Source organism: Toxorhynchites rutilus, chromosome 3, assembly GCF_029784135.1.
Source record: "Toxorhynchites rutilus septentrionalis strain SRP chromosome 3, ASM2978413v1, whole genome shotgun sequence".
In the NCBI taxonomy this organism is placed as follows: domain Eukaryota; kingdom Metazoa; phylum Arthropoda; class Insecta; order Diptera; family Culicidae; genus Toxorhynchites; species Toxorhynchites rutilus.
In genome coordinates, this window is record NC_073746.1 from 42,952,012 (window position 1) to 42,971,105 (window position 19,094).

Below are 19,094 nucleotides of genomic sequence, written 5' to 3' on the forward strand. Positions count from 1 at the left end.
GTTGATGGTTCTGAAAAGAACCTTTGGTGTTGTGTTTTTGTTATCACTCGATATTCCCATCTTGTTCGGTTAAACCTTCCTGTTTAGCTATTGCGTTTGCCACTCGCCACAGCTTTCACAGTTGGAAAATTTCTTCCCAACCAGCTTGTGACATGTTGTTCAGTAAATTACATTTAATGCGACGTGCCGGAGAAACACTTTGCCACTCACTGTTGCCTTGATGAGCGCCGAACCGAAGCTGCTCTGTTCTTGATGCGGGTTTTCTGATTGTCGTGAGCAGCTTTGCAAGCCAACTCGAGCACTCCGACGGCCGAAACTCTATAATCGCCGTTAGGTATACTGGTGCTCCGGCACCAATCCGTTCGGCCTAGTTACCCTTGCGGAGCAATCAGTGAATGCGACCAACAGGGAACTAGAGACCTGCACGGTTCGAGTGAGACTTTGCCTTTCCCTTAACTTGTCCTCCTTTGTTACGTCCACGATGCCGATGCCGTACAACCACACGGGTTTACGGTTTGAAAGAAAATAAGATATATTTTGGGGTCCGCGTGTTTTATACTCTAGCGGTACACACTCACAGGATAGAGACAAATCGGCAGACTCAGCCAGAGGGGCGAGTCCAACGAGACAAACGAATGAGCGTTAAAAGGGAGCGATGGCAAAAAAATACATTCATTACGATTTGTTCACTCGTTGGATTCACATGCAGGCTAAAAAGGGTCCTTTTCAGGATCACAAAATTATCTTCAATCTAAAGAGTTTATTGTTTTGTTATCACTCGATACCCCCATCTTGTTCGGCTAAACCTTTCTGTTTGGCGATTGCATTTGCCACTCGCCACAGCTTTCACAGTTGGAAAATTTCTTCCCATCCAGCTTGTGACATATTTTACAGTAAATTACATTCAAAGGCACGTCGCATTACCACCACTCAGTGTCGGATTGGAGGTAATTTTAACCTGTAATTGATCATTTGCGATGACAGTGGTACAGTGTCGACTTTCAATGTAGGGTCATAATTTGGACCCCGAACTCTATGTTTACAAAAATGTCCAACTAAATATGTCGCATTGCAGGTCCGTCCAATTAGCTAAATGTCGAGATAAGTGTAAATTACTGTACTTTCAATCTAGAAGCAATTTAAGAATTGGTGAAAATCAATAAGCTCAGAACAACTGCCAAATCCACATACTCATCATATCCTGGCAAACAAATGATGAAAAAATCAATTTGTGTTTTATTATTATTTTGGATACTATTTTAGAAAGCATTGAACTGTAAATTCCAAACCTTTTTTTGGAAGGTTTAATGGCCCTGAAATGCGCCGTGTTTTATGGAATGGTTCCAATTTAGAAAACTTAGTACTCGTGGTTTTGAAAAAAACCATTTCGAACGCCCTCGATGCCGCCTTGTTCTGGATTTGCCACCAAAGCAGTTTGTATAAAGAACAAACTTTTTTCTTCTGCTACCTGATGCCGTTTTGCGATTGCGTTTGCCACTCGCCACTCGCTGCAACTGCCTGTTGTCTTGATGTCCACCGAACCGAATGTGTTCTGTTCCGAATGCTTATCGGGTTTTCTTATCGTCGCGAGCAGCACTGCCAGCTAACTCGATCACTTCGGCGGCCGAAACTCTATAACGCCGGCTAGGTGGACTGGTGCACTGGTACTAACGCGCTCGGCCTAGCTACCCTTGCGGGGAACTCCAGATCAACACGGTTCGAGCGGGATTTTGCCTTTCCCTTCACTTTTCCTCCTTTACCATGTCCAGACATGGCTGCTTGGGTTGGTTTGTTGATGTATTGTGATGCGAACCGATGTGGTGTACGGTTTGAATGAGAATGATCGTTACGGCAGCAGAGCGGGGATTTTTAAGCTGACTGGCTGGCTCGAGAATTACGCATGTGTGAGACTGCGACCAATGTTTCGTTAATTTTTTTCTTTTTCCATTCCAATCGTGCTTCATTTTATTTTGCTGCTGCTCTGGTTGCCCGTTTTGGTCGGTACGATTTGAGGAGCACAAAATGGACCAATCAAAAATGGGCACATAGTGCATTTTGACAATGCTTGATATTTCACAATTATTCAATTATTTATCTCAAGAAAAATGAAATGTTATTCGTTATGATAGATGCGTAGATATATTTCCTATCAATTGATGCAAAAACCTTTGCGATCTATTGAGAAATGCTCGAGTTATAAGCGTTCCAAATCTTGCATTTTTTTCTACTTGTTCAGTGCCTAGATTTCCATTTCACCCCCTATATCTTCCGGTTAGACCTACGTCCTACGTCAAAAATGGGTGGGTTATATCTATGATAAAACCGCAAGGTTGACGTGGGACCTTTTAGCTTAGAAATCATTTGTTTGTATTGATTAAATTTTTGATTGAATGAAACAATTTCCGAATTTGATTGAATTCAATATATTTGCTTTTTAAGTGAAAACATTGAATAAATGCCAAGTAAGGTCAATTCAACTCAATTTTGCCTAATCATCAAATGGTATGCGAATAATTTCAATGAGCAGAGGATATGAAGGCATATCCTTCAATGCAATCAATAACCGAGCCAAAGCGTTGTGTTCGTACCCACTTTTGTAATCCGTGTTAGAAAAACACTTTTCGGAGTGCAAAAAAAAAACATGCGGGTGCAGTAGTACCCCCGGCTTGCATGAACCAACAACTTTTACTTTTTATACTATAGAGGCTTTAAACTTGAAAGTACATTCGCCTCTAGTGTCTGCACGATTTTCCCAGGTTCCTAAGTTCAAAAGACCATGTTAAGGAAACATATTCTAGTCTGCATAAAGGCAAGCGAGTACAAAAGTACTCGCAGATTGCATTTGAAGTCTGTGTTAGGGAACACAGGAACAAAAATCCCCATACTTTCATGTTTTTACAATGCCGTTTTCCCCAAGGCTGCTTGGCTTTGACGGCTGTGTTGGGGAAACCGTAAATCGGGCCAATCAAAACGAGGTAATTCGGGCGTTTAGATAACGCTTAACATTTTACAGTTATTCAATTGTTTATCTAATGAAAAATAACATTTTATTAATCACGATAGATGCGTAGAAATATTCCCTATCAATTGATGCACACATCTTTCCGATCCAATAAGAAATGTTGGAGCATTCGAAATCTTTCATTTTTCCTGCATGTTCTGTGTTTAGGTTTTCATTTTACCCCCATATACTCCGGTTAGACGTAGTCCCACGTCGATAAACAATTCTCGTTGAAAATAGTAACCTAGTAACCTTTATGCATATGCTTTCGCCAGCTGGCTCGGCTAATGTGATATGATTTATTCAGGGAATGCTTCGATCGTTGTACCGCCACTGGCGCATAATTTGCAGCAGATAAATTGCACAGATAAAATACGGAAAAACTTTGGAAAATGATAATAACAAGGCACAATAACCGAAGTGAGCGGCTCATTTTTGAATTATCTTTTGCATTTGCGTGAACTCGAATGAAATAAATGTTGTAATTTGCGTAATTCATATTTTGTTTTGATGAAAGAAAAATGTTCTCATAACACAGTTCTCACAGAAAAAATAACAAAATTTGAAGGAAAATAAAATTGCATTGTCATTAGTTTAAAACATTAATTGTTGGAAATTGTTGTTCGTTCATTTTCATTAATTTTGATTTCTTTTGACTTTGATACAATACTTTCTGTTTGTAGTGGATTAATATAAGAAAAGAAACGCTCCTAATTATTGAACCTCTTGACATTCATATTGGACTATTTTTGACAACAAATATGAATATATCAACATGACACAGGGTGAACTAGCTGGAATCACTCTGCGGTGATCTTGAAAGTCCACAGTGAGCATTATTACACTGAATATTTATGTAGGTTGAAATCATTCCAACATTATCGGCCCACAAACGGATTCCAATCCAGGAAGCACAACAAACAAACGTACAACAAAGATATCAATGACGAATTAACCATTTGTTATGTCAAAATAGGGCTATTGTGCCATGGTGCATGTCATTCCACACATGGAAAGGAGATATGACCCTTTAAACTATTGACAATATACACAGCTTCGTGAGGAAAGCAAATTGTTGTTTTACCCTATACACTATTGATAAAAGTCAAAGGAGGGTTGTGTCCAAGACACGACCGCATAGTTGACGTAGGATTCCGTTAGGCTTTCTGTTGATTTTGGATATGTTTGAAGAATTACATCAATAAAAACATGTTACTTTAATATAGAGAAAACATATTTGAAATGGAAAAGGTAATTCCTTGCCCCTTCGGAAGGATTTTTACAACTTTACTTTTTTTATTTTTAAAATTTTTACGAGTGAATAAACACTCAGGATCAGGATCCTGAATTTCGTGTGAAATTGCATGAATTAGGCTTCGAATTGCTTCCGCATCCACCGTTTTCTCCAGATCTTCCCTCCAGCGAGCATTTTCTGTTCGTAGACCTGAAAAGAATGCTCGCTGGCAAGAAATTTAAGACCGATGATGAAGTGATTGCCGAAACTGAGGCCTATTTTGGAAAAACCGAGAGAGTACTATAAAAATGGTATCGAAAAGTTGGATGATCGCTATAATCACTGTATCGCCCTCGAGGACAATTATGCTGAATAATAAAATTTAATTTTGCAAAAAAAATTGTTTTACTGTATTACCTTATAAACTTTTCACCCGAACTGTTAAGGTTCCCTTACACGATAAATAATGATGACATTACTTGATTAGAATGACAATAACAATGATCGTAAAGTTGACAAAATAGATATGACGGGCAATAATGATGCAATTCCGAATTTTCTGATCTCGCTCCATTATTTCTGTAATAGGGCAGGAACACTATCATTCGAGGTGTATAGGATACTGTGCGACATCTTGTGTTAAAATCTATGCTTGTGAGGCAGTTTACTCCCTATCAGGTTAGTGAGTCGAAGGGGAATTTAAATTCCTAAAATTTGAATAAAAGTTATCACTTGTTGTTACTTGAAGGCATAAAACACGTAGCACTGAACCTCACGTAATCAATTTTCTATAATTTTTCTGAAATCCCTACTGAAATTAATTATCATGAAATAAAATTACACCCAGATATTATTTTAGGTCAAGGTTTTTTCACCATTTGCGGAAAAACCTGTTACTCTACTACATTGAGAAGCATATTTGATGCGAAGAAAATGACTTTTGTTTATATTTTTAAAGTTTGTCCATTCCACCTGAAAATCCGTTATCATTTTCACTTCACAACGATGGAGCACGAAGCTTAAAAAATACAGTTTTCAATTGTTAATAGATCAATGGAAAGCATTTCAAAATGTTTCATTGAATGCTCAGAACCTAATATCCTTAACCTTCTTCATTCATTGCTGAAATATACTTTAAGAACAGATATAATTGTTGAAATTATTATCACCCAGCAAACATTAAGTCGTATGAATAGCTATAATTGGAGGCGATATACATACAACCAAGACACATTTGTATGATATATGATGCAGATAAGGGGCTGTCCACATACCTCGTGGACAGAAAAAGCACGATTTTAAACTCCCCCCTCCCCCTCCGTGGACAAGCGTGGACATTTTCATACCCCTCCCCCTGTTGTCCACGTTGACATTTTTCTTGATTTTATTAGAATAATTCGGAAAATAACTGAACTGCGCATGAATTAAATTTTAATTCCATTTAAGTTTATTTTGTTTCAAATTTTACTTGCTGAACCCTGCCACGTTTGCCGTGGCTCATTTGTGTTTTATGACAGAAAAATGAGTAGTAAATATTCCATATAATTCCATATGAGTTTAATTTTGAAATACTTGTATGTTCTTTGTTTTTTGCTTTTAAAAGGCTTTAAACTTTGCAGTTCATTCGCCTCTAATTAAAATACTTGTAATACTTTGTTTTTCTATTATCTTAAAGGCTATCTGCTATCTGGTTTGTCAACACGGAAACGCACAATATCCAGTTGAACAATCCGCATCCGAAAATAAATTACAAAATTCCAAGGATTGATCTTGAGCAAAGCCAATCGAATAAAATTAAATAGATTTAAAATCACTATCAGATACAATTTAAGCTCACTATTCTTGAACACATGCAAAGAATTGTGTTGCTGTCGCATAGAATACATATTCAATACTAGAAAGTTAATTTACTTTCACAGATTTATTTCTGAAGTGTGCTCATTTCATGTGGAAAGCTTGAAGCTTCTTGAGGCGTTGGCAGTAGCAACAACAATTTTTGAAGTGGCTCGTATGTTGTGTTCTAATATGAGCTCCATCAGAGCTCGAGTTTTTGAAGCGCACAAAAACGAATAGAATGATTTTATATACATAGACTCTTTTTCTATCATTTAAAAAGAATTTAAAAAAAAAAAGATAAAGTAGGAAGCATGTACTGATATCTATAGACCTCACTTGACAAAGGATGAGGAGTAAAAGGTCGAAATTTTTCAGAGATTTCGGAACGCCTGAATCTTCGATATAAATGATGACATTAAGATAAAAAATACAGCATTTTCAAGCTACAAATTTCTAGTGTGTGATGTGTATATGTGTTGTAGATAAAATACTTTGCAAGAACAGATGAAGCGTTTGTAGTTTGTTTTGAAAGTTTCTCTAGATTTTGAGGATATATGCTTACAAGCAATCCAATCAACATGATTATTTCGCGTCCATTCAATTCAAAGAGAGTCTCAGTAGAACTATTTACTACAGAGGTATTCTCTATCGAATGAAAAATTATTCTTTGATTTCGAATTAAGAATATTTCATGAAATAATGAACGCACAGCAAATCGATGGTCAAATCTACTCATCGCAATCTTGGAAATATTTAATACATGGTCCAGTTGATGCTTTGACGAATGCATTATTTTATAACAGAGTTAGAGCGTTTCAAAGATCACTCAAAACATTTTCGACATTTCGCCACAGGAAATGTCTGTTCATTCACACGATCAATTCACATTTAGTCATCAGCGCAATAGAAACCTTTTCCGCAATAGTTTCAAAGGGTACTAATACCTTATTAAAAATATTTTCAATATCTATATATATTTTTTTATTTTTCAACTGCTTATTGACCATCCTGCATTGAGTGTCTAGATAGCTTCCAAAATGCTCGTGGGGAAAAAACATCAGAAAACTCACGACTCAATATTTTTTTACTAATCTTGCACGATAAGTTATTTGTATTGCTCATTAGTTTTCCTCCACTTAAATCCTTATTAAAACGTCACAGTTTACCAGAGAGCAATTCAACGCCAAATTAATCCTCCGATCCTCCCCATTTTATTGAAATTTTGTTCATTTTTTCCAAAAATGGCCCTGAAGCCTGTTGCCCGATTGGAACATTTTTTTTTTTGAGAAATTCATTAACCTTCTATTATTTTTTTTTACAAATGTTCAAACTATTGAGAAAACTTTCTCATAAATTGAATAAAATATCGAAAACTATTATATCTGTTTAAAATAATATTATTATATATATACCTAAGCTGATCCGAAAAATTTGAAGAGATAGGGGATCATAAAAAATCTTCCACGCTGATGATCAAATCTTAACTACGAAAGAATTATTGAACTTTCCTTGAGACCGGTTTTTTGCCTTAAAATGACTGAACTGAAAATTCAAAAAGTGCGCACGATGCTTTCATTTGAAAATTTGCATAAAATTATGTTGTGAACACATTTAAATTAGTGGAAGATAACAAGAAGGATAATAGTGTGGTGTCAAGGAAGGAACAGTAGAGTGGTTGGAGAGCTTCAATTTGGCTGATAGAAACAATCCAGTTTATCATGCATTTTTGGAAAATTAATTAAAAACACAAGATTTGAAGTTGGTTCCTTACATTTAAAAGTTGATCCTGGGTTCTATTAATTTGAAAGTTTTACAATTGCATTCTATACTAAATTTTCTTATCTTTCCAATGAACAGTATAATTATTCTAAGGAGCGTACTTTCTAAATTAGAGTCAGTTCAAAACATAAAATTAGACTTAACAAAAATTCAACAATTTTCTAGTTGAGAATTGACTACATGCCTAGGATTTTTTCATCAAATATGATCCTCTATCACCTCCTGAAATATTCTATAATTTATCAGAACACTGGCTCAATTGTTTTAAGTTGACGACTAGTGATGCATAGACAATCTCCTGCAAATGTAAATATTTATTCCTAGAAATTAATGGAAAGAAAATACTTTGGAAAAATGATTTTACACGTAATTCTGTATGAAAAACTATACAGACGTTATTATCATATATTGTTCTCGAGATATAACAAAACTTATAGAAAATTATATTTGATAAAAATCATTTTACCTTGTGGCTCAAATCTTCACATGCTTTAATGTTTCCGATTCCATCAGAACCATTGTCATATCAATGCTTCCAGTATTAAAGACAATTTTGCAACAATTGATGCAAACATGGCCCCTCCTTGCAATGATTATCTCTCTTGATGTCTAATTCAAATAGAGAGGTCGGAGATATCACTGTTTTACAGTGGAATTGTCGTAGTCTTATCCCTAAATTGGATACATTCAAATTTTTAATTCATAACTTCAATTGTGATGTTTTTGCTCTGTCCGAAACTTGGCTTTCTTCGCGAGATGATCTCTCAATCCACGATTTTAATATTATACGCTTGGACCGTGATGACAGATACGGAGGGGTGCTATTGGGGATCAATAAGTGCCACTCATTTTTTCGAATTGACCTTCCACCTATTGGAGGGATTGAAGCTGTTGCTTGTCATGCAAACATCAGAGGAAAAGACCTCTGTATTGTCAGCTTGTATTGGCCTCCGAGAGCTGCGGTTAGCCGCAAGCAACTTGTTGACATGTGCTCACTCCTTCCTGAGCCACGATTGATCTTGGGAGACTTCAATTCTCACGGAACTGCCTGGGGGGAACAGTACGACGACAATCGTTCACTGTTGATATATGATCTTTGTAACAGCTTCAATATGACACTTTTGAACACTGGGGAAACAACACGTGTACCTAAACCTCCTGCTAACCCAAGTGCTCTTGACCTCTCGCTCTGCTCGAATTCACTATCGTTAGATTGCAAGTGGAATGTAATCCAGGACCCCAACGGTAGTGATCACTTGCCAATCAAAATTTCCATCACCATTGGGTCGAATTTTTCTGAATCTATAAACATGGCATATGACCTCACAAGACACATTGACTGGAAAAAATATGCGGACGCGATTGCTCTAGCCATCAATTCCAGAGATGGTTTACCTCCATTGGAGGAGCATAACTTCCTTTCTCGTTTGATCTATGACAGCGCGGTTCGCGCTCAAACGAAACCCATCCCAGGCTCCACTATTCGTCGAAGGCCTCCCAATCCATGGTGGGATAGCCAATGTTCCAAGCTTTATCAGGATAAATCGAACGCATTCAAAGCTTTTCGGAAACGTGGAACCCCTGAAAATTTTCAGACGTATTTGGACCTTGAAAATCAATTTAAAAACTTGATCAAAGGGAAAAAACGTGCTTATTGGCGAAATTTCGTGGGAGGTTTGTCACGAGAAACGTCAATGAAAAAATTATGGAAAGTGGCTCGAAACATGAGAAATCGCTCTTCATCCAATGAAAGCGAGGAATATTCACATCGATGGATTTTGAATTTTGCACGGAAGGTTTGTCCTGATTCCGCTCCTGTGCAAAAAATTGTTCGAGATATACCACAAGATAGGTGCGATCTTGATTCCGAGTTTTCGATGGTAGAATTCTCTCTTGCTCTGCTTTCATGTAACAATTCTGCTCCGGGATCGGATAGAATTAAGTTCAACTTGCTGAAAAACCTCCCTGATGTGGCGAAACATCGCTTGTTGAATTTATTCAATCGGTTTCTGGAGAATAATATTGTTCCAGATGATTGGAGACAAGTACGAGTTATAGCTATTCAAAAACCCGGAAAACCCGCGTCCGACTTCAATTCGTACCGCCCAATAGCAATGCTGTCTTGTATACGGAAATTGTTGGAGAAAATGATCTTGTTTCGCCTTGATCGATGGGTTGAAACGAATGGCCTACTCTCAGAAACACAATATGGGTTCCGCAGGGGCAAGGGGACGAATGATTGTCTTGCGTTGCTTTCTTCAGAAATTCAAATGGCTTACGCCGGAAAAAAACAAATGGCTTCAGTATTCTTGGACATAAAGGGGGCCTTTGATTCTGTTTCAATAGAGGTTTTGACAGACAAATTACACTCTCGGGGTCTGCCGCCTCTATTGAATAATATGTTATATAACTTGCTTTGTGAGAAGCATTTGAACTTTTCTCACGGAGATTCGGCAGTAAGTCGGGTCTCTTACATGGGCCTCCCCCAGGGCTCATGTTTAAGCCCCCTTTTGTACAACTTCTATGTAAGCGACATCGACAATTGCCTTACACAAAATTGCAGCCTAAGACAACTTGCAGATGATGGAGTGGTCTCTGTCGTAGGATCAACAGAATCCGACCTACAAGAACCCTTACAAGATACTTTGAACAATTTTTCAACCTGGGCCATTGGGCTAGGGATCGAATTCTCCACGGAGAAAACAGAGATGGTGGTTTTTTCTAGGAAGCATAGACCAGCAAAACCAAAGCTTCAACTTTTGGGTAAACCGATCACTCATGCTATGTCATTCAAGTATCTTGGGGTCTGGTTCGACTCCAAATGTACTTGGGGGGCCCATATTAGGTATCTGAGTAAAAAATGCCAACAAAGAATAAATTTTCTCCGTACAATTACCGACACCTGGTGGGGAGCCCATCCCGAAGATCTTATAATGTTGTATAGAACAACTATTCTCTCAATGATGGAGTATGGCAGTTTCTGTTTTCAATCAGCTGCCAAAACACACTTAATTAAACTCGAGCGAATTCAGTATCTTTGTCTCCGTATTGCGTTGGGATGTATGCCCTCAACGCATACCATGAGTCTCGAGGTTTTGGCAGGCCTACTCCCACTAAAAGATCGCTTCAATTTATTATCTCTTCGGTTCTTCATCCGGTGTAAGGTCATGAACCTATTGGTGATCGGAAATTTTGAGCGGCTGATCGAGCTAAATTTTCACTCCGGATTCATGAGTTCATATCATGAATTCATCTCCATGCAGGTTGATTCTTCTTCGTATATTCCCAACCGTGTTTGTTTCCCTGACTACATCAATTCCTCTGTGCATTTTGATCTGTCCATGAAGCAAGATATCCATGGATATTCAGATTACCAACGATCGAGGATCGCTCCAACGATCTTCGATGAAAAATATACGGGTATCAATTGTGATAATATGTACTTTACTGATGGGTCCACTATAAATGAGTCCACAGGATTTGGAGTGTTCAACGAAATTTTTAGCACCTCACACAGTCTTCAGAATCCTTGCTCAGTGTATATTGCTGAATTGGCAGCAATTCATTGGGCGCTGGACAGCGTCGCCTCACGACCTGTTGAACACTATTACATTGTAACGAATAGTCTTAGCTCTGTCGAAGCTATCCGTTCAGTGAGGCCGGAAAAGCACTCGCCGTACTTCCTTGAGAGAATACGAGAAATTTTGAGTGCTTTATCCAGACGCTGTTATGTCATTACCTTTATCTGGGTCCCTTCACATTGCTCCATTCCGGGTAATGAGAGGGCTGACTCATTAGCAAAGGTAGGTGCGATTGAAGGCGATATTTATCAGCGTCAAATCGCCTTCAATGAATTTTACTCTTTAGTCCGTAAAAATACCATCGCTAACTGGCAACGCAAATGGAACGAAGATGAATTGGGCCGGTGGCTTCACTCGATTATCCCTAAGGTTAGCCTCAAACCATGGTTCAAAAGTCTGGACTTGAGTCGGGACTTTATTCGCACCTTCTCCCGACTCATGTCCAATCACTGTTCGTTAGACGCGCTACTCTTTCGTTTCAATCTGGCCGGCAGCAATATCTGCGTTTGTGGCCGAGGTTACCACGACATCGAACACGTTGTTTGGTCGTGTGAGGTGTATCTTGTTGCCAGATCGAATTTAGAGAACTCCCTTCGGGCTAGAGGAAGGCAGCCCAATGTGCCGGTGAGAGATGTATTGGCTCGGTTAGACCTTGATTACATGTCCCAAATATATGTTTTCCTTAAATCTATCGATGTTCGTGTGTGATTATCCTTATATCCTTATACCCTCCATTTCTTCCTTTGTGAGTAATTGGTCCGCTTGCTATAAACAGAAGAATGAAATGTAAATTCACAACTGATGTACGAATAGATTTAAGAATTGAGTGTGTGTGATTATCAACATTGTAATAATTTCCTTATACCCCATCCTTTTCCTGAGAAAATGTCACCCTTTTAATCTCGAGTCCACCACGAGTAATCGGTTTCCCACATTACTAACCATAGATTTAAGAAAATTGTTCATATATATAGTTTTAAAAATATATTTAAGATTTCGGCTCCTTTAAACTTATGTAACTGAGCCTGTAAAAATAAACGAATTTATAAAAATAAAAAAAAAAAAAAATCATTTACGCATATCATGGAATCTCAACCATTATGGAATCGTTTAATTTTTATAGTTTTGGCTATGAGGGCTCTGCATATCCCGTAACTATAAAAGTTCGATCATAGGAAATAGTTGGTCATTCACAATTTACGTGAGATATTTTTATAATACAGATTTCACTGAAGAAGATCCATGATATGAGAGAAAATATATGAACGTTTGACTGGGCAGCACTCTCAGGCTTCTCAATCCGTTTATTGATAAATACGCAGAGAAAATTCTTCCTGTCCACGTGGACTCAGTCTATACCCCCTCCCCCCTCTCCGTGGACAAGAGTGGACATTTTCTTACCCCCTACCCCCCCTAAAGTTGTCCACGTGGTATGTGGACAGCCCCTAACTAGCATATACACACAAAAGAGGAGGCGATATACGTATATGCCATATTTTGTACGCATATAGAGCCGTATATAACGATATGCGATGCTTTTTGGACTGATATGCGATTTGATACGACAACGTTACCACCCAGCAAACATCAAATCGCACAACAAGCGTATATATATCATCATATGCCCTAAAATTTGGTTGGCATATAATGCGCCTAACTGGCATATGCATGCAAAAGTGGAGGCCATATACATACATAGCAAATGCTTACCGAATTTGTTTGGATGAATATGCAACTTTGACCGGCTATAATAGCGACTTGTGCCCTACTCATATACGATTTATTACAGACATTGGAAAAAAAAACAAATGGCGCAAAATATTTTCGTGAAATGTTTATTATAGCCTCATTTTTATATATGAGTATTTATGTTTGTAGAAATAATAATTGTTTGATTGACTTGTGTTGGGAGTGGAATTGAATGTTTAAAATGGCACAGATTGATGTTTGGTGAAAACTGCTCCGATATGGGTTCGAACTCCGGTCGTCTGGATTATCATCCACCAGCTATCTCGCGCGGCTATCTGATATTTAATTCAACAGCGGTTAAAACTTTCGAGTGCATCAGCATTTCATTGACATTTCAATATGATGTAATATGCCCTTTATTAGGATCTAATATGATTTACTGTTTCATGATTTTCTTCAGCATGCAACACGAATTACTACAGTACTGAATCGATTTAAATTATACGCTTATACGACACACAAACTGCATCAGCGTAATATACGCATATGATGCGGATTAAATATATTTTACGACAATGTACATCATAAAATTGATGTTTATTATACCGATATGCGACTTAATTTGATAATGGTATATAAAATCGAGTTTTTACATTTTATGCGATTTCAAATATACATGATACATACTTTGATTGATATTATATGCGATTATGATTTATTCGGATTTCTTGTAAGACTTGGCACGTGCAAAATTATACGATTTAATGTTTGCTGGGCACTCAATCCATCGATGACATGGAAAATCGTGTTTTTGCATTTTAGATATATATGATCGATATTTTGATTGATATTTTATGCGATTGTGATTTGATACGAAATTATATGTGACTTATCATGTGCAAAGTTATACGATTTAATGTTTGCTGGGCAGAAACAAGTTTCGTTCAAGAATTTTTCATTGTTCGCAGAAAATCTTTCAAATTATTGATGGAGATTTTTATTTGATACAATAAATTTAATTTTGATTGATCATTTTCATTCCGAAAATCTGTAGATTTCTCTTACGACTATGAAGGTTAGAATTGCTGCATTCCTCCAAACGATAAAAATGAACGTGTAGGGTTGAAGAATAATGATAATGCGGAATGGAGTGATTCTTGCTACTTTTCTCATTACTGATAATGTCAGTGCTACTGATCGTGTAAAGGCCGCTTTAGTTACTAGCAATACTTTGAAAAATAACAGACTATTTAGAAAAAAAAATTCCCCAAAACAATTGAATAGTTTTTATTTTTAAACTGAATTTTCCAACGATATTGATAATGATCAATATTCTTATTCAGAAAATCTGAAACCTCAGAAATCCCGGGATATGATACCCGGTTTTGCAAGCAATGATGATGCATGTGATTTTTTTTCAAGCTCACTGACAGCTGTTAGGGTAACTGTCAGTCGATTATCAAAATTGCAAAATCGTCTCTCTCTTTTTGATCCGCCATTGTGTCAGAGTTGTTGCTCGACGATTTGCTCTACAATAAAAAGTGAGTTTTGACTTGAAATTTTCGTTCAAATATCATACCTTCTTGTGAAATAGAAGCTTATTGTATTGTTCTTCTTACAGCTATCAACAATGGAAAACGACGCCGGAGAATTTGTTGATTTGTACTGCCCAAGGAAATGGTATGTATCGAACGACTTTTCATCAATTTACTAACACGTGTCGGCAGCGGTGTCCACAATCACTTTACATGCCATATTCGGTGAATTCCAAAAGATATTACCTAAATTTCAGCCGAAAAAACGAAAAATGGTAGAATTTGTGACTTTCCCCATATGAACAGAATATTTTCGAAATTGGCATAATTGTAGCACCGAATCGGATTGTTTACAACTCTAACCTCACATTGTTTTGTGTCACCGTCCGCAGCTCGTCCAGCAACCGAATCATTCACGCAAAGGATCATGCCTCCATTCAGATCAACGTTGTTGATGTGAACCCACGAACCGGCCGTATGGCGGAAACCTCGAAGGTTTACGCTATCTGTGGTGAAATCCGTCGAATGGGAGAATCGGACGATTGCGTCGTTCGCCTCGGCAAGAAAGACGATGTGGTGGCCAAGTAAATATTTTGATTTGCGTTTGTTTACTAGTTGATGCTGATTGATTCTATTCTCATTTCAGGACCTACTAAACTACTGTTTTAAGCTAAGAGGTATCAAATAAAAACAACTCCAACCTACGTTATAGTTAAAAATTCGTTTTGATGACAAATCGATGGTTCAAAAGGATAACGACGGATACTTTAGTGATACGCGCTTATATCAGGGTGTCGACTACCTTGAAAATCAGGGGATTTACACAATGTCAGGGAACATCAGGGAATTTCGTCATCAAGCTGGAAAAAAACTAAATTCCGCTAATTAGAATTTTGGATTATTGCAAAAGCTGAGAATGTCTAAATATGGCGTGGTAAAAAGCGCTTTATGATGATGTTTGGCTTTGTCCCGTATCCTAAATCTGAGCTCGATGAAACATTGAAACGCTATACTCTGTCGTTGGTTTCGACGAGCCTTTGAACAAGACTGCAAAGAGGCTGCAGATGGATCTGAATGTTAGATTTTGGAATGAAGAAGAGATGGAGGTGACGAATCATTACATGACGGAACGTTTCCAAGCATCAGAGATCAACTTGAAGCTTTCGAAGAAGGTTGGGAAAAAAGAACCTTTATTTGTGGGTGAAATTCAAAACTATTTTTAATATGCTTCGGATTGTCCGATTTGGGTCAAATATTGTTGCAAAATTTGTTGCCATTCTAATGGTAGCTCTATGGTGTCTCTATAAAGGAGTATTGATTCTTATTGGTGGAAAACTCAAGCAATAGATTTTTATAATCATTTCTTGATAACAATTTTTTATCACTCTGGAAATTTTGCAATGCGAGACACCCTGTAACTCACAACTGAATGGAATAAACAAAAAAACTGAAAAATATTGTCTAAACTTGAAATGGTATGATTGATATTACGCGAGATATTGATCACTAAAGCCAGGTCCCGAGAAAATAATGGACATCGTTTTTCTCAACCTAATATATTTGAACTGACTTCTTCTTGTGTCGATGGACGGTACCAACGTGAATTGATCATTTTACGCGAGTCCAGTGGAGAAGTCGAGATAAAAAACTCTTGAATTTGGGTAGCTTCGTATTGAATATTTTACACGGTTCAAGAATAATGTATTCAAAAAAAGCTCTCCAAAATTTTACGACAGACAAATCTTAAAATTTTGTCTGGGATGCGAATGCCTATTTTAAAACTTATGAAGCATTGAAATATCCTTGATCTTGCCGTCATTGAATTCCGATAAAAAAAATGACTGGAAAACGATTTCGAGAAACTTTTGACACTATTAATCTTCTTGATATTTGACGGATTTTGGACGTTTCAGTAGAGCTCCAGCTGGCTTAATACTGAAACAATATTGATAGCAACAAGAGCAACAATTTTGTTCACTATAATCCGAAAAATGAACAACTGGAGCATTTTTAGAACAGATAGGTTTACGGAACTTTTTATCAAAAATGGTCTTCGGCCATTCGTGTGGAAACCCCAACGTTAAAAAGGTTTTTCCATTAATACCAAATGTTTTTAGAAAACATCTGTGAGGAAACGGTTATGCTATGCGACAAGTTTATGATGGTATGCTTCACATTAGAAGATAAGCACCAATAAAAACGTGCTAGTTAATTCAACAAGTTCGATTCTCATTCTCTTTATCTAGAAGACAAGGAAAGTCGGAAGAAAGAAGTTTTTGCGTTAAATGAGTTAATTAATGAGAAAATTAAAGTAACGGCCACGGGAAGCAGAATCGAAATTTCTGGAGGTGAAACGAAGATAACTTCGTAAAACGCACAGAAGGGAGCCGAAAGATTACAAGAAAATGCATTTCGTTAACATTGTAACAGTGCCGTGAAATTGACCCTAATCAAAATGAAAATGAATCATCCTGTAATAGTATTTAAGGGTCCTTAAAGATAACTTCGAACTGTATTAGTAAATCCATTTTTTATTCCTTAACGGCACTTCTCAGTCGCTGTTTATCTCAAATAAAAATCACAACAAATCATTTATTGGAAGATATCAAAGACGTTTCTAAATTTCATTGTTTGAGCTAACTGAATATTTAAGGAATTACAGCTAAAGTACTAGTAAATAATTTGATTACCAGTCTACACCTGGAATTTTTCTGAAAAATTACTGTAATATCAGCGAATTTTTTTCGGGTTTTGAGTCGACACCCTGTATATGTACCTTTTTCTCGTTGAGCATATACGTGATGCGATATAGGGCCCTATTCCAGAAAACGAGACGAGCAATTCGTCAGCAGAGCAGAGCAGTTGTATGGATGAATCGATCTAATTTCGACCGTGGATCGATCTCCATCGCTGTTGATTGTTGCGTGGACGTAGCTATTCTGTAACAACACAAAGATGGTCAATGAGGGTCCTGAGTTTTGAACTCACGATCGATCGCTTACTAAGCGAACGCGCAACCAATGTGACTACGGAGACCCCCAGGAGTTTCATTGAGATGTTTTATTTGGTAGACTGGAGTGACTTCAGTCAGTTTTTCTCGGTTTGATCAGTGATGTCAGATGAGAAGACATGTTTTTGTTTTGAGAAAAACAACAAACAGTTTTAAAATTGATCAATCGATATTTTTTTCTCAGTGCCAAAATATAAAAAAAAACATAACAAAAAGGAATAAGTTTCATATATCTTTTGGTTTCATTGATATTTTTCCTCGAGCATATGGGTTTATCATCAGACGTTTTGTTATTATGGATTTATTGGGGGCAATGTTTCTTCTTCTTCTTCTTTTTGGCTTTAAGAGGGTTTAAACTTTTCAGTTCATTCGCCTTTAGGGGGGCAATGTTTGTTCACCTAATCAACGATTTATCAAGAAAGTCCTAATTTGAAGTTTCTGAGTTTCTTGTTTTTTCTTAGCTGGAAAGCGCTTGGTGGGACTGAAATTTGATCGGTCATCCTTTATTATCTTGGCTCAAGAGGATAAAGCACCATCATCTATCAGTATATGTATGTCTTATTATAATCAAAGAAATTATTAGGTCTAATTAGCCTATAACTGCAGAACAATATTTCGTAAAAAATAATATTTATTCCTTCGTTGGCTCGTCGATATTATACTTGTCCGGAACAGCGCCTGTTGTGGGTCGTAAGAACTACATCGCCAGTTGACGTAGCATCAGTATCCTTTGGTAGTGAGTGCCTTCTTGTTATGTTTATAGCTCCTGTAGTAATCTGATCTCAACAGGTATTAAATTTCGCTTACGCAATAGTAGAATAAGGGAGAATTCACAATTGAGGGTAAGAGAAGCGGACTAAGTAACAAAGTTAGCACTTCATAGGAAGACACATTTGGGAAACATAAAATCAAGATCGCCACAAGCTAAAATATCGCGAGCTGGCATACTCTCGAACCTCTAAATCGGCAACCAGTTGAATTCTCTCATGTCAAAATTCACCAAACGACGTGCGCGTTCAGCACGGAATGATTGGACATCAATCTGAACATAGTTCTAATAAAATCTCTATCAATGTTTAAACCTTTGGGAATTATAGAGTATAGCCATCTTCCAGGATCATCTCTGTTCCATTGGTTTTGCAAGCTGGTGAGTGACTGCTGTCGAGAAATGGAGAATAATACCCGATACGCCATTTGTCTTTCGAAAACTGCGCCTTGCCCATCTTTGCGAGTGAACCCACATTCTCATTACCAGAAATAGAGCAATGGGCAGGAATCCAAATGAAAGTGATTGGGAAGTTTTATCGACAAGAATATTCAATGCATCCCTAATTTTGACAAGCAAATAAGCTTGGGTCTGCTGTTTCAACGAGTGAATGACTTATATACTGCTAAGACTATCCGAGAAACTAAATTAGTGACCAGGGAA

The 19,094-nt window shown here is 37.3% G+C and overlaps 2 protein-coding genes across 2 annotated transcripts in view; both read left to right on the plus strand.

Moving 5' to 3' along the window:
- The window catches only part of LOC129777364 (60S ribosomal protein L9), a 432,239-nt gene that overhangs the window by 236,675 nt on the left and 176,470 nt on the right, over positions 1-19,094 (plus strand). The gene's annotated exons all lie outside the window — the stretch shown is intronic.
- On the plus strand, positions 14,561-15,359 carry LOC129777365 (40S ribosomal protein S21). The gene is made up of 4 exons (XM_055783606.1): positions 14,561-14,661; positions 14,742-14,800; positions 15,048-15,239; positions 15,302-15,359. Exons 2-4 carry the CDS (start codon positions 14,751-14,753, stop codon positions 15,309-15,311), a joined length of 252 nt encoding a protein of 83 aa, XP_055639581.1. The 5' UTR covers positions 14,561-14,661; positions 14,742-14,750; the 3' UTR covers positions 15,312-15,359.